At 35.0% G+C, this 14,243-nt stretch overlaps 1 protein-coding gene across 6 annotated transcripts in view; it reads right to left on the bottom strand.

The window, feature by feature from the left end:
* The window catches only part of CHD1 (chromodomain helicase DNA binding protein 1), a 56,711-nt gene that overhangs the window by 30,794 nt on the left and 11,674 nt on the right, over positions 1–14,243 (bottom strand). For 5 of the 6 annotated variants that reach the window (XM_038123801.1, XM_038123804.1, XM_038123800.1 and 2 more), the window contains exons 3-7: positions 5,284–5,488; positions 4,177–4,278; positions 2,788–2,855; positions 903–1,052; positions 327–595 (exon numbers count right to left, since the gene is read on the bottom strand). In XM_038123801.1, the coding sequence (XP_037979729.1) occupies positions 327–595; positions 903–1,052; positions 2,788–2,855; positions 4,177–4,278; positions 5,284–5,488 (794 nt within the window). Of the gene's footprint in view, positions 1–326; positions 596–902; positions 1,053–2,787; positions 2,856–4,176; positions 4,279–5,283; positions 5,489–6,928; positions 7,018–14,243 lie in introns of those variants that run through there. The other variant, XM_038123805.1, reaches the window with a different exon arrangement.

Here is a 14,243-nt window from a genome sequence, read left to right as displayed (position 1 = left end):
GTAGTCTACTCTCTCCACTGCATTGTACATAATTTATACTGATCAAGTACCACTGAACTGTACAAACAGTGTCATAACAACATGGTGTGCATTCATGCAATACAGAGTTATCTTCCAGCTGATTTTTATCTTCTACTTAGGTATGCAATTTTTCTGTATTCTGCAATACTTAGAAGGGAATAGAAGCATTCTTATGAATATAAAAGGTGAAACAGTATGACTTCTTTGCAACAAAACAATTGCTTTTTAACCTATATATGAGAATATGAGTTGAAGTTGCACCATGATCTTAACAAGGATTTTAAAAACACTTAAAAATAAAATACCTCCTTTACGGCCAACTCGACTATCCATAAATTTCTCTATAGTTTCAAATTCATCTTCTTCAGGTTGTGGAACATCTTCTCCACAAACTTCTAGCAAATCATCAGAATCTGTCTTGGTTTCTTCAGCTTCTTTGTAACTAATGTTGACTGTTGCCTGGCGACGAGATCCCCTCTTATCATAATCATCCTCCTCCTCATCATCATCCTCTGAAGAATCAAGTTGCCTCTTTTTTGGTCCTGCATTCTTTTTCCCAGTTTTTGGCTTAATTCTTCAAGACAATAATATATGACATAACAATGATGTTTCAACAGAGGCAACAATAAATTTTCTGCACTGTTTCCTGAATACATGTATTTAATGAATGTTCAATTACTCTGCTTTCATTTAAAGCAGACAGGAAAAGGTATTCACTAGAAAGCATTAATATATTATCCTATTATGCATATTAAAAAAAAAACCTTTTTCTTTTTCTCAGTAAGTACTATCTTTTTCAGTCACAGGCATAGTAGTAGTAAATACTCAATTGCTTTTTAGAAATAGTTTAGAATAGAGCATTCAAACGCCCAACTTCTTACCTGGTTGGAGGTTTACGGCTTTTGACCTTGTTTTTCGGCTCATAGTCAGATTCACTCTCTTCACAGCTGCTCTTCTCCCTGTCTTCCTCTGATTCGGAATCGGAACCTGTTCCCGACATTGACCCTGATCCTGACATTTGCCAGTCTTCACTGTACATGATGAAAGACAAAACAGTAATTTCATGCTGTTGCATTTTTTAGAACAGTTATTCACCCATGAGAGATCTGCTATAATTTCAAGACTCTTCACAGAAATATAAGTCTTGGAACAGTTATTTAAATTGATGAGACAGAAATTTGTCCTCAGTGAATACTAGGTAAGTTAAAAAATGTCCAATGGCATCAAAGGGATTTGGATTAAGAGCAGATTTAAAATCTAAAATAACAACAAAAATCTGGATTTCTATATAAATTTCAGCATGAAGAACTGAGTTAATGTGACACTAAGAAAACAAGTCTACCTTGTAAGATACATATTCATCAGAAGTTAGACATGTTCAAATCATAAAGTTCTATCATACTGTATTCTGGAGAGTCTCATATTGACTAAAGCCTATGGTCTCTGTGGCCCATGTGAAAAATCAGCAACTTGAGCACAAGAATTGAAAAATAACAGAGGCAGATTTGAGAAATGCAGAAAAACCTGAACGGCTGCAACTAGTGAGTGGCACTGGCTCCCAAAAGCTTCCACTAAACTCTCACATCAGTGCTTCAAAGTCAGGCAAGGTACTATAAGACACTTGTGACTGAGTGTCCTAGGTTACAATATAAAAATGTATTCTATTCCCATCCTCAAGAGCTGTTGAAACCAGGATGGGCATTGTTTTTTCCTTATGTCCTGTTAATGGGCCCACCAATGCCTTGCTGCATGATGCAGAGATAACTCCCTCCAGGAGCCATTTCTGTTTAACGAGTAATCAAGGACCCAGCACATGACTCAGAATGCTGGTATGGTATCAGCCCATTGTGAGATGCTCTGCCCAGGGGAGAGGAACTAAGCATCCCCACCTGGACATAATCTGGGCTTTGGGACAGAGTAGGCAGCCCTTACCCACTGGTTTCCAGATGACAAGAGCTACCAGATCTTTTCTACAGGATCACCACTTCAAAAAGACCATTTCATTGGGACTGCTACCACCACCCTAACTAGCAGGGTGTTAGGTAGTATTCTGATTCTGTCAGTGTTTTTTTTTTTCTTTTGTATTATTTCATGGTTTTGGGATTTTTCTCCCTTTTTCTGACTTGGAATCTCTCGCTGGTTTTGCTCTCAAACCAGAACACTGAGTAGCAGGATACCCTGGTTTCTGCTTAAATGAGATTTTTTTACTTTATGACAGGAAAGATGATGTAGAGTATCTTGATTCAAACTCTGACTTTATACAGGAAAATTCAATCTTAATAGCTTAAATAACAACTTAATAGAGTTATTTAATATCAAAACTATAATAACTTTTAAGCACGTCCAAGGAAAGGAAAAAAGGAAACAAAAGCAACCCCACAAAAATCCAAAAGATAAGCCATCTGGCTTTAATTAAGGGATTCTAACTTGAATTTGCTTTGAGACAATCTATTTAAGTAGTTTCCTACCTCTACAAGAATTTCTATGGAGGGCCTCCAACTCAAAAGTAAACCACAACAAGGTATTTTAGAAATAAAAGCACTGATGAACGTTTTCAAACAATATTGAAGACTCTTTTGCTGAGAAACTAGTGTGAGAGATGTTAATTTGACAGTTCATTTTAAAATTACAAAATTGGAAATGAAAGATCAAGACAAATTAAGAAGATAACTTAAGCATTTCAAGAGTGAGGAAATCAACATAAGTTACAAGCATCTGTCTCTATGGTAAAAAAAATGTGTGCTATTACTTAGGAAAATATCTTACTCTTTATGTGTTTTTTTCTTGGTTTCACTGGATGAGTCATCTGCTGAATCTTCACTACTTGAGGAGTCCTGCAGGGGAAGGAAATAAACCAAAGTCAAAGGAAATAAACCAAAGCCAACTCATTTTTACAAAAAACAATTATGTAAAAAATCTTATAACAAGTAGATTTTGAAAAGATACATTAGTTTCCACTTTCAAATTTGAGGCATATTATTCATATTTTACCCTCTTCATGCCTTGCAATTTAGTTGTTTGAATACTGCTATTGTTTTTGAATTTATCCATCTATGAATACAATGTGCCAATACCACTCTGGAGAATACCACATAAAACTCCCATCTTAAAAAAATCAACATTGTGCCCACATAAAAACAGTCATGGTGTAAGCTGCTCCACATTACTCAAGATGATGTCTCTGTAAAAATCCTAATGAAATCTCCTATCCTGAAGAGCTTCTTCACTTTTCATTTTCGTTCACATAAAAACACCAGTTTAAGAAAATTTTGAGAATAGCATATCCCTTCTTTCTTTACAACAGAAGAAAAAACAAGAACCCTCTTAAAGCTAGGTTTTCTCAAGGCCAGTCTCAATGTCTTAAACTAAGTTTAGAGTAACATTTATCCTGAAAAGTATCTTTCTGGAAGAGAGGGCTTAACGGGTGTAAATTAACATTTTAATGATACATGATTAAGTTTTCTGTTTAAAAGATGAGCTCCTAAATCAGATAAAAATAGATATTCAACCAAATGAGTGTGACTACAGTACAAAATCTTTGTAAAACAGGACAAAAAGATAGTTTTACAAATAATTACATTTCATAGCTCCAATTAGTATTCTTAAAAGAATTCCTACTGCAAAAAGTCAGTATTTCTTTAGCCTATGATTTAGGTTTTAAAATATCTGGAATACAGGCCTCATTCTTAAAATACAACAATTCTTTTGTAGTAACTATTACAAGACTTGTAAAAAGTAGTTTTCTACTTCATATGGAATTTCCGAAAACTACAGCAGACATCTTTTCCAAAAACACATTGAAAAAAAGTAGCATTTTTATTTGTCTTTACAACAAACTCAAGAAGCTGGAAATACACTGTAAGTCAGTACAGTGTGGCTTGAAAATTTTGTCTAGACAACACAGAATAGCTACCTAAAAAAAACACAGAATCAAAACTGCTATAATTTTAGGACAACTCACTTGGAAACAAGTAACCAGAGGTATCTTTACTTTTCTGCATAAAAATGTTAGTTGCTTGAATGTTGATTTTATAGACTAACCCCAGGCTTCTATGCTCACTCAGAGAATATGAATTCGCTCTATGTAATTTTATTGAAATGTGTAAGGCAGGAATGAGACAGGAATGTGTACATTTTAAAAATTATATTAATCACCTCTTCTGAAACACTGTCTGATGAGGCTGCCTTTTGTTGTTGCTGCTTCTTGAGTACTCCTGATCTTTGCACGGCAAGTATACTTGGACTAGATTTCCAAAACTAAACAGGAACAGACATGCAAGAGTCAGTTAAACATACTTAAAATCTCCAGTTTACCAAATATTTACTTTTCCTAAGTAGCATCTTAATTTTATGAATTAAAACATATCACTACAAAAAAAATCACTACAAAACACTAACATTAACTAACAATATCAGAAAGCTTTTTAAAGTTGTAAGATTTCTACAAAACAGAATGTTATATGCCAATCACCAGGATAATTACTGAAACATGTTTAACCATAGCTGTGTAGATAATCATTAAAGCAAAATTTTATAAAGTACATTTTTAAATTCACACAGATAAACTCTTTCAGATTGCTCAACTGCTATGATTTTGTTTCATACAGTAGTAGTTAAACACATGGGAAAAAATTTAACAGAGAATCCTTAACAATCTTCAGTTCTTGGTGTGGCTCATCTATAACTACCTTCATAAATATGGTATACCACTCCATAAACATGGGAGAGTGCTTGTAATTCTGGCCCACTGGATTGAAGAGATTTCTCAAGACCACTTTTTTCCTGCTTTTAGCAGACTTATTGATAAAGAAAGCTAACTGTATGTAAGCTTCACATTTTTATACAATTATTTATAGATACAATGAAACCAAGCATTTGAGAAACAATGTAAAAACAGAATTCAGGAACAACAGTATGTGTTATCCTTCCCTTACATAAGTTCCAGTAAATTAGCACAAGCTTCTGTATGATGAAATTTAGAAAGCCTTTTAAGTGAAAATACTTAGAAATGTGAGAATTTTTAAAGCACAAATTTAAATACTTATATGAGAAACTTGCCCAATGTTTAAGGCAGCAAAGTACATGCTTTCATTAACCCAATCAAGTTAAAATCTAATTAAGAACACTTCATTACCTCTTTTTTTTTAATGAGCACTGCTCTTTAAAATAATTTAAAGAATTTTTTTAGTATTTTCTTGCCACTTTTTTAGTATTTCCTTTGCCATTTCTTTGACAAAGAATTCATTTATGTATCTTGTTTACCTCAGATCCATCAACTTTTGGTGGTTTAGACTGAATTTGTTTCTTCTCTTTAGATGTGTCAGACTCTGATTCTGACTGAGTGCCTGACTCTGAACCAGAGTCAGAGTCACTGCTGCCTGACTGGCTGCTGCTTCCATCACTACTGCTTCCAGAGCTTGAACCAGATCCAGAAGCTGATGCTGACCCAGAATCATCATCTGATCGGCTGCAATGACAAGTTAGTAGGATATTACACAACTGCCAAAGTAACAGGGTTAAAAGAAAAAAAAGTCACCTTAGCTTTACCTATAACTCAACTGTTAAGTCAGACCACACAAATGGGTAGCACACAAATGGAGCCAATTGACTAAATAAGCTGAGTTGAATAAAGCTAAAAATAAACAGGGAATAAGAATGTAAAGTGTAATTAGATACTTCATATGAAGCCAAAATAAAGATAAAGCAAAACCATTAAAATTAATACAGCAGTGTCACACAGGGGAACTAAAAGTGGTAGAAATGCTTTGTAGCCATCCCTGCCCTTCAAAATCCCTGCTTAGTGCCATCAAATGCCACATTAGCTTAATGCTTTAGTCTACTTCAGAAAGACTATCCAATATTGTTTTCAATCTTCATGAAGCTGTGGTAGTGTTAAAACAGAAAGCTACAGAGACTGTGGTCTTCTGTTAAAAGAGCAGCAGAAGCTTTTCCCACACAGACAACTCTGAATTTGTCAGAGGTGGTATGACTTCTGCCAAAGCACTTTCCTTGGCATACACTTGGGCTGTCTAAATCACTTCATCTGTATATTCATCTTACACCAGATTTAACATAATTAGAACACACATTAATTAAAGATACTTCTTTTATAATTTTTAGCATTTGTTTTTCACAGAGTAGATGAGTTTGAAACTTTAGTAAAATTCCTTACTAGATTAATAATATATTTCAACGATATCATGAGAAAGAAACACCATATAACAAAATAATTTCAAATTCTGTACACACTGACACAAATGCTTAAAAACCAGAGTAAACATGAAACTGGAACTGAAAATGTTAAAGCCAAAACTGTATCAAACCCCAGCTGGTCACTGCCAGCACAATTTATCTGGTTGACAGTCAGCTGGAGGTGAGGTAGGGGAGAGGAAAATTGATCATTTGCCCCAGAATATACTTAACTATTTTAGAACTGCAGAACAAAGCAAAATCACTCCTCTGCTTTTGCTGCCACCAACAAAACTGTGCCAGAAAAGAAGAAATGAAGCTATTCATTAACAGATCCCTGCAGAGTGCACCTCCATCAGCCATCTGCAACCAGCAATCAGGAAAATAAAGAGGGGCAAAGTGAACACAGTGAAGCTTCCTTGCTCTGAAGGGCAAGATGTGGAGAAACATGCTGCTACTGGGTTCCTTGCACTTGCTGAGAGGAAAGCTGGGAAACAAGAAGGCTGCTCCGAAATTTCCAATTTCTTTCATCAAAGTCTTACTTCAGGCATGGTGCTATAACAAACTCCACTCGCCCAAAAAGCAGGTTACAGAATATGATGCTACCATATATGACCAGAGGTTAAATGACACCAGAAATTAATAACACTCCATGATAGTCTTTTTAAGAGAAGAAAAACTATTGTAATAGAGTTTATGCACACAAATATTGCCTTACCTTAAATCCTAGGTGAATCACACCTTTATAAAACAACCATATTTCTCAGCAAAGCAAAGTGCCATAAATACTTGTCAGAGAGACTACAGAAGGCAGCGCTAACTGTAAATGAAGATATATCGAAGAAGACTCAGCATGGAGAGACACAAGTAAATACCAGACAAAGTTCCAGTCATAAAAAGCTACCAAAAATATGTAAATCCTACAGAACCTTGAAGGAGGCGAAATGAGTCAAGCACCCTCATGCAGGACAAGGCTTGCTCGAAGAGGACATTAATAACACAGATTACCAAATCAAAAACTTATGCAAAACACTAAGCCATATGGATGGTAATTCAGTTAGCTTTCCATGTAGCAGTAAAATAGTTCACACGTACTAATACAGTGCTAACCATAGGATTAACTGCATACAGAGACAGAGGTAACCAAAACAAAGGGCCTATTTTCTAAGGTAGCATGAGGAAACTAACACTGGAATAATACACCTTGGTCAACTTGCTAACACTGTAAGAAACATCTAAACCAGATACAGAAGAGAATGGTAGAGAAATAAAAGAAAATACAAAAAGAAATTTAGTTTACTTACATAAGTAAGCAAGAATTACACTTATTAGACAGAATCACAGAATCAAGATTGGAAGAGACTTTCAAGATCACCCAGTGAACCCAGCACTATCACTATAACCCCTAAACCACATCACCCAGCACCAAACCAAATGCCTCTTGGACATCTCCAGGGACAATTGATGGGAAATTTTAAGTTGTTTTATGTTCTTCACAGGAATTGAGTATAAGTTCAAAACCAAAGGGACTGAAATAGAGAAAATAAAAGTCTAGTGGATAATGCTATTTGCTGTAGAGCTCAATGCAAAAAAAAAAAAAAACAAAAAACAAAAACCCTGTGAATGCCAGATCTTATTATTTACTAAGAGATCAGCTAACTATCATCTAAGGTCTCTATTGTTAAACAATACCAACATGTGGATATAGGTGTAGATCACACAATATTCAAAGAAAAGAACATGGGCTCCTTATCTTGCCAGCTAGCTCTCACTGAAGCTTTGAGTCTGGTAATGAATTTCCATTAGGCTTATAAGAAGGACCAGCAAAGTAAGTGCTATTCCATAATCCTTGTTTCTCAAAATAAATTGGCCTGATATGGAGAAGAGCAGCCTAATGCAACTCACATCACAATTCACAGTAACATCTGACAAAGAGTAAAAATCTTAATTCAACCACATTACTAATAAATGCAGGACTACAAAACAAACCTGCACATAGAAGTAAAAGAAATGGGGAGAGAAATTACAAGAAAATTACAAGAAATTACAAGAAGAAAAAACAAAAAATGAAGTTCACCACAACTCATTTAGAGCTGCCCTAATGATACCATGCATGAAGGACAATGTAGGATCCCTATCAGAGATTAACATACAGTACATAGAACAGAAAAAATAGTTATTTGAAATTCAAACACTATAGCACCAATAATAACTTACTAGGCTTTCTTATCACACAGCGTCCAATCAGAACAAGGAAAGGGGAAAAGACAAACTGAGTAGCCTAAAATCATTATACAACCAGGGTAACAGTAACGACTGGAACATTTATCAAAGCTTAGTAATCTATGTCAGTTTACATACAAGCATAAAACATTTGAAATTAACTCATAAAAAGCACTACAGGAGTTCAAACACACAAGGCTAGTCTATGTTGGGAAGAGTCTACTTCAACTATAATCATCCAAATTAATGTAGTTGTGTGAAATTTGTGTGAACTACAAGTTTTGCCTATGCACCACATAGTCCCAGATATCTTCATGGAACTACAGCATGTATTAAAAAATTAGATAAGAATAACAAATAGGTTTTCATTTCTACTATTGACTTGCCTGTTGACTTCTTCTGGGTCGACCTGCCACAGAACAAGTAACTGACAAGCTCTCTTGAGGGCTACCAAAGCAATGTGTCTTTTATCAGGTACTTTCATACACTGTTTCAACCTGAAACTTGAAGGCACAAACTCTTACTAAGATAGCACTGTAAGTCAGAAACCTAAAGCTCTTGTTTGCAAAGGAGATAGAAAGTTGAATAATAAATAAACTCTGCATAAAGACAAATTGCAGATCTTTAAGAGAGTATAGACAAGCAGCACTGCATGAGATATAACACCTACAAATCCCCAACAGCTGCAACAGTCCATACATCAAAGGACTTTCCTCCAGAGAAATATGAAGGATATGAACCAACAGTAACAGAGATGGGGCACATAAGGCAAAAACTACACCTACAGTAAGAACTAGAGGTTTAGGGCTCAGTTTTCAGTGTGTAAAGTATTTTCAATATTAGAAAATTAGTATTTTTCTTTCTATAACTCAAAGATCCAAAAGAGAGCATTTTAATGCCAAGATTATGCCAAATTTTATACACTTCTGGATGTATGCTGTCCTTTTGCTTTTCTCATACTTAAAAAAAATATTTGTGTAGCACTTCCAATGATATTATTTTGTATAACACAGCAGTTTAAAGAAAACATTTTTGTATCAACACAACAACAAAAAAACCTCTACTGTCTAACAGGACTAGGTATCTATTCAAACGAAAATTGAATAGAATTTTTCAGTCTAAAAATTAATTCTGAATTAGCTATAAAGCTCTGTATCTACAAGACAGAAAGAATAGAGTTGATTAGCAACTGGTTTTTTTGTTTCTTCACATATCTCATGCAAAGCAGTTTTGGACCAATATCAAACTCAACTTATGATCCACTTTCAATATAACGGAGGATCTTACTTGTTTTCTACAAAACGCCTGTAAGAAAGCAGCAGCAATGAAGTAAAAGCATAGACCTATGTAACTTTTTCTAAAAATGAAGAAATCCACCAAAATATGCACAGACTTACTTGGGACAAAGGGAGAAGAGTTACGTAAAGAGGAGAATAAAGAATTATATTTCCCCTCACAACAAATGGAAAAGTTAAATATATCTGTGGCATTTTCTAGGCACATCTCTTAAGCAGTGTCCATAATGAAAAAAATGGGGCAGTAAAAATTAAGTCTTATTGAAAACCCAGTGTAGCAGCAGTTTTCCATTTCAACTTCTTTTAAGCACAGATACTAGAAGTTGCTATATCATATCAATTTAACACACAGAGACCAAGGATTTCTAGCACTTTGCCTCTGCAGATGTAACATCATTGGGACATTATCCGTACTTTTTTTTTTTGTTTTGCATGTAGTGCTGACCTAAACAAAACAATGAGTCGGTGAGAAGTTGCTTTGCATTATCGCATTAGCCAGACTGACCCTGCCTCAGGACTATCTCTTAAAGACAGCTTTCCTAATGATAAAGACAATCCAGACTTCAAACTGATGTGAGGAATGCCAGGATTTACCTAAAGGATTTATCATGCTCGAAGGAGCCAGCCTTGGAGCTGCAGTATTTGCCCTAAGGTGTTCTTTGAAAGAAAAACAGCTTCCCCCTCTCCCAGCCTCACCGCACTTCACTGAGGAGACAAAACTGGCACATGAAGACAATGGTTTTCAAAGAGGAGTGCACATAAGCAGACATGACAATTAGTGGGGGTATGTAAAGAATATATTGGAACTGATGTTTAGATTTATTTTTATCTAAAACAAACAAAGCAAAAAAACCCCACCCAAACTAAAGTAACAACCCATGAAATGCAAGAAGGAAAGGACGGGAAGGACGGCAAGGGACAGAAAGGAAGGAAGGGGAGGCATGGAGACCCCAAACCACAAATTCAACTCTACAAACATTCAACTATTTAATAAATGGTTTGATGTTGGAATGTTGGGGGACACAAGACAGATGATGGACTTTGGACCTGGTTTACATAAGAGATTTGATAACAGGATGCCTTGACAAAAGCAAACGGAACTTTGAAAATTAGACCTAGATTGCAAGAAGATTAAATCAGACAGGTTTAATGGAAAAAGAAATCCCATTAAATTCTGCAAGCAAGAGATGTTGTTATATGCATAAGTTTGTGTACGTGATTTTAACCTAATCATTGTAGTACACATTACTACATCTCCTTGAAATAGTATATAAGCGTTTGTATCCCACAATAAAATCGGATTCTGATCACCAAATCAGTCTTCCCAGTCTCTCTCCATGGCTGACAGTTTGATACTTGTAAGCTCACTCAGCCCTGTATGTCGGATGGGTCGGTGTCACACAAGGCAGTTGAGGGGCCCTGGGGGAAGTATGTGCTCCACAACCCAGACAGGTGACAGTGGTGTGATCACTCCATTCCTTCTGTGTGCAGTGAGACAGACCTGTGTGCAGCTTGTCTCTCTCTGCCTGATGAGGTGGATTACTTAGTTTTAACTGATGAGATGGTATTACTTAGTTTTAACCAAACTAACCCTTACAGAATGGAGTAATTTAAAAACAGTCCTATAAGGAAACAATGGACTGAAAGTTCTGTGAGTGCATGTGAAAATGGCAGCACTGACACTTCTACTACAACACAAGCTCTTCATAAGCCACACTTCAAGGTAACAAACAATGACAATTTAATGACATCTGACAAGTTGGATTAAAGAAAATTTCAGTTATCAAGACTATTCCAAATATTACTTACCAATGTTAACAATTACTTGTACCCAAAATGTGTATTATACCTTGAGATATTAGGCAATGGTAGCATGAAACCATCACAATTAACAAGACATCTGAAAACTAACCATCCAGAAAACAAAGATAAACCTTCAACTTTTCCAGTAATGTTTCAAGTAATGACATAATAGTCAATCTTGTACTTTAAAAAATGTCCCTTAATTTAATGATAAATGTTTAGCAGTCTGTTCTGAGGTTTTCTTACCTAAGATCAAGGGGAAAAAACCATCATGCCAGCTGAGAATTGAATTTTTGTGGCTTAAAAATAGCTAAAATAATGCATGGAAAACTACAGTGACAAACTGAAGCACATTTCTTTGTCAGCAAATGCTGTTCAAAGACACATAGAAAACATTGCTGAAGATTTGAAAAAACAAGTAGTAGAACATATCATCCATTTCAGAAGGTTTGCTCTACAGTTGGATGAAAGAATAGATGTTTCTAACATGTCTCAAATTCAGGAATTTCAATAATGAGGTACATAAAAAATTACTTTTTCTAAGCCACTAAAGGAAAAGCACTAGATAAGTTATTTTATCAACAGTAAACTACTTCTTTAATTTAAAAAAGTAAAAAAAAAAAAAGTTTTATGAAAAAAAATGCAAATATAAATAGGAATGTGTGGTTGCTTTGACTGGAATAAAAACCATAGTCTAGTAAGGGTGCTAAGAGATTGCAGTACAAAGTAAATTCACCCACTCCATCAACAGGCAAGCTATTGCAGCAAAGAATCTGGAGCCAGAAGAATGCAGGAAGTCATTGATGTTCTTAATTTTATGAAAACAAATCCATTAAATAGTACAATACTTACCATATTTTGTAACAAGATAGGAAATTAACATAAAAATTATTTATACCATAAGAGGTTTAACTGATAAGCAACACTGTCAACCAGGAATATTAGTTCTGGGTGAGCTCTGAGGGTGTTTGTTTTAAAAACAAGAGTACTTCAAATATACTGACCATTTCTGTGGAAATAATTTGTTACCAGTAGTATGCTACCTAGCAGATATTTTTGAAAAAAATAAACAGACTTTATGTATCCCTTCCAAGTGAAGGTGACATTTTAACAGGGAAAAGGCAGGTGCTTTTCAAAAGAAACTCATGCCATAGAGATAGCATTTTGAAAACAGATGTTTGGAAAGGTTTCCATCATTATATGATCATATTACTAAAACCAATGCATGTTACCTAAAAAAAAGCTATTGTATCTATACACATTTAAAGCTGGGAGATAAAAATTTCCAGCCTTTTAAAAAAATCTTCCAAGAAGTTTCAGTGGGTTTTGAACCCATTTGTTAAAAACACAAAAACTGCATCCCTTCAGATTAACATGCATGAAATGATTGACAGGGTACTTGAAAATTTACTAGACAAAATTTAATAAAAGCCTTCACTTAATTAGCTGATTGGATTGAAAAAAATAGTACTACGACTTAGTAAGTGCAGTAGACAATGCACTTCTTCCATCTGAAGCCATGTATTTTTGCTAGATATCTTCTTCAGGATGTGCTAATCATTAAAATAAGGTAACAAAATAAACTTAAGGAAGAACCATACCTTCAAGCCTCTGTGTCACAAAATGTTAAACCAAGATATCACTAAACAAGAATATTCTCAATATTTTTCTAGTAAGTGCTAGAAAAAGGGTTCTTTTACCAATAAAAACCTAATATTTACAAATATTAAATCTATAGCTCATACTATTAAGTTTTCTAATTCTTTTATATGTTTTATAAAGGTAGATTTTAGTACAAGTGTAGTTATGATATTTTATGAAAATCCCTTTCCTAGGATTTTCTGCTCCTGAGAAGCTGAGAGGGCCTTAGGAATAAATGTAAACAAATTGCTATCTGCTACTCCTTGATTGGTCAATGTGGGATGTTTCTATTTACTGACCAATCAAGGAGGCAGCAGCTCTCAGACTCTCTGGGAGTCACAGAACTTTGTAATTCATTCCTTTCTATTCCTGTCTTGCCTTCTGAGGCATCTTTCTCTCTGTTCTTTTTAGTATAGTTATAGTGTGGTTCTTTTTTATATATCATAATATAATAAACCAGCCTTCTGAAACATGGAGTCAAGATTTCTCTGTCTCTTCACCACGTCCTGGCTGCCCTGAAGACCGTATCCCACAAGTATTATTACATGTATATACTTCATAAATGAAATATATATACACTGAGATGCATGCTGAAATACTGACAGGAGTGCTCAAACAACAATTTTGGAGACCACTGCACAAAGGCATTAAAAAAAAAGGTAAAGGAGAGATGACCTCCTTCACCCAGACAAGGAGCAAGCCTTGGTTATTAGAAACAAACATCAGAATGTAATCCATTTTGCAAAATTAACTATGACTCTCTTCTACATGAGCAGTAATTCAGATTAAATCCTAGCATGCTAGATGCTAAACTTAAGAATAGAAATGGAATGGAATTACTTAAGAAGAGGTATATACATTTACACACGGGGATTCAAAGAGAGCATTTACATCTGTCATCTCCTCATAGTAAAAGGGGAATGCAGAAACAAGAAACAGAACTGTACAACTTCTCTTTAACTGCTCCTACCTTTGCTCCGAGTTACAGAAATATTTACACAATTCATACTGGGAACAGTATGCCCTTCCACACTCTGAAAACACATTCAGTCCTCACCAATACATTCACCT

This window comes from Motacilla alba, chromosome Z (assembly GCF_015832195.1).
Source record: "Motacilla alba alba isolate MOTALB_02 chromosome Z, Motacilla_alba_V1.0_pri, whole genome shotgun sequence".
In the NCBI taxonomy this organism is placed as follows: domain Eukaryota; kingdom Metazoa; phylum Chordata; class Aves; order Passeriformes; family Motacillidae; genus Motacilla; species Motacilla alba.
This window is presented reverse-complemented; position numbering and strand designations above follow the sequence as displayed.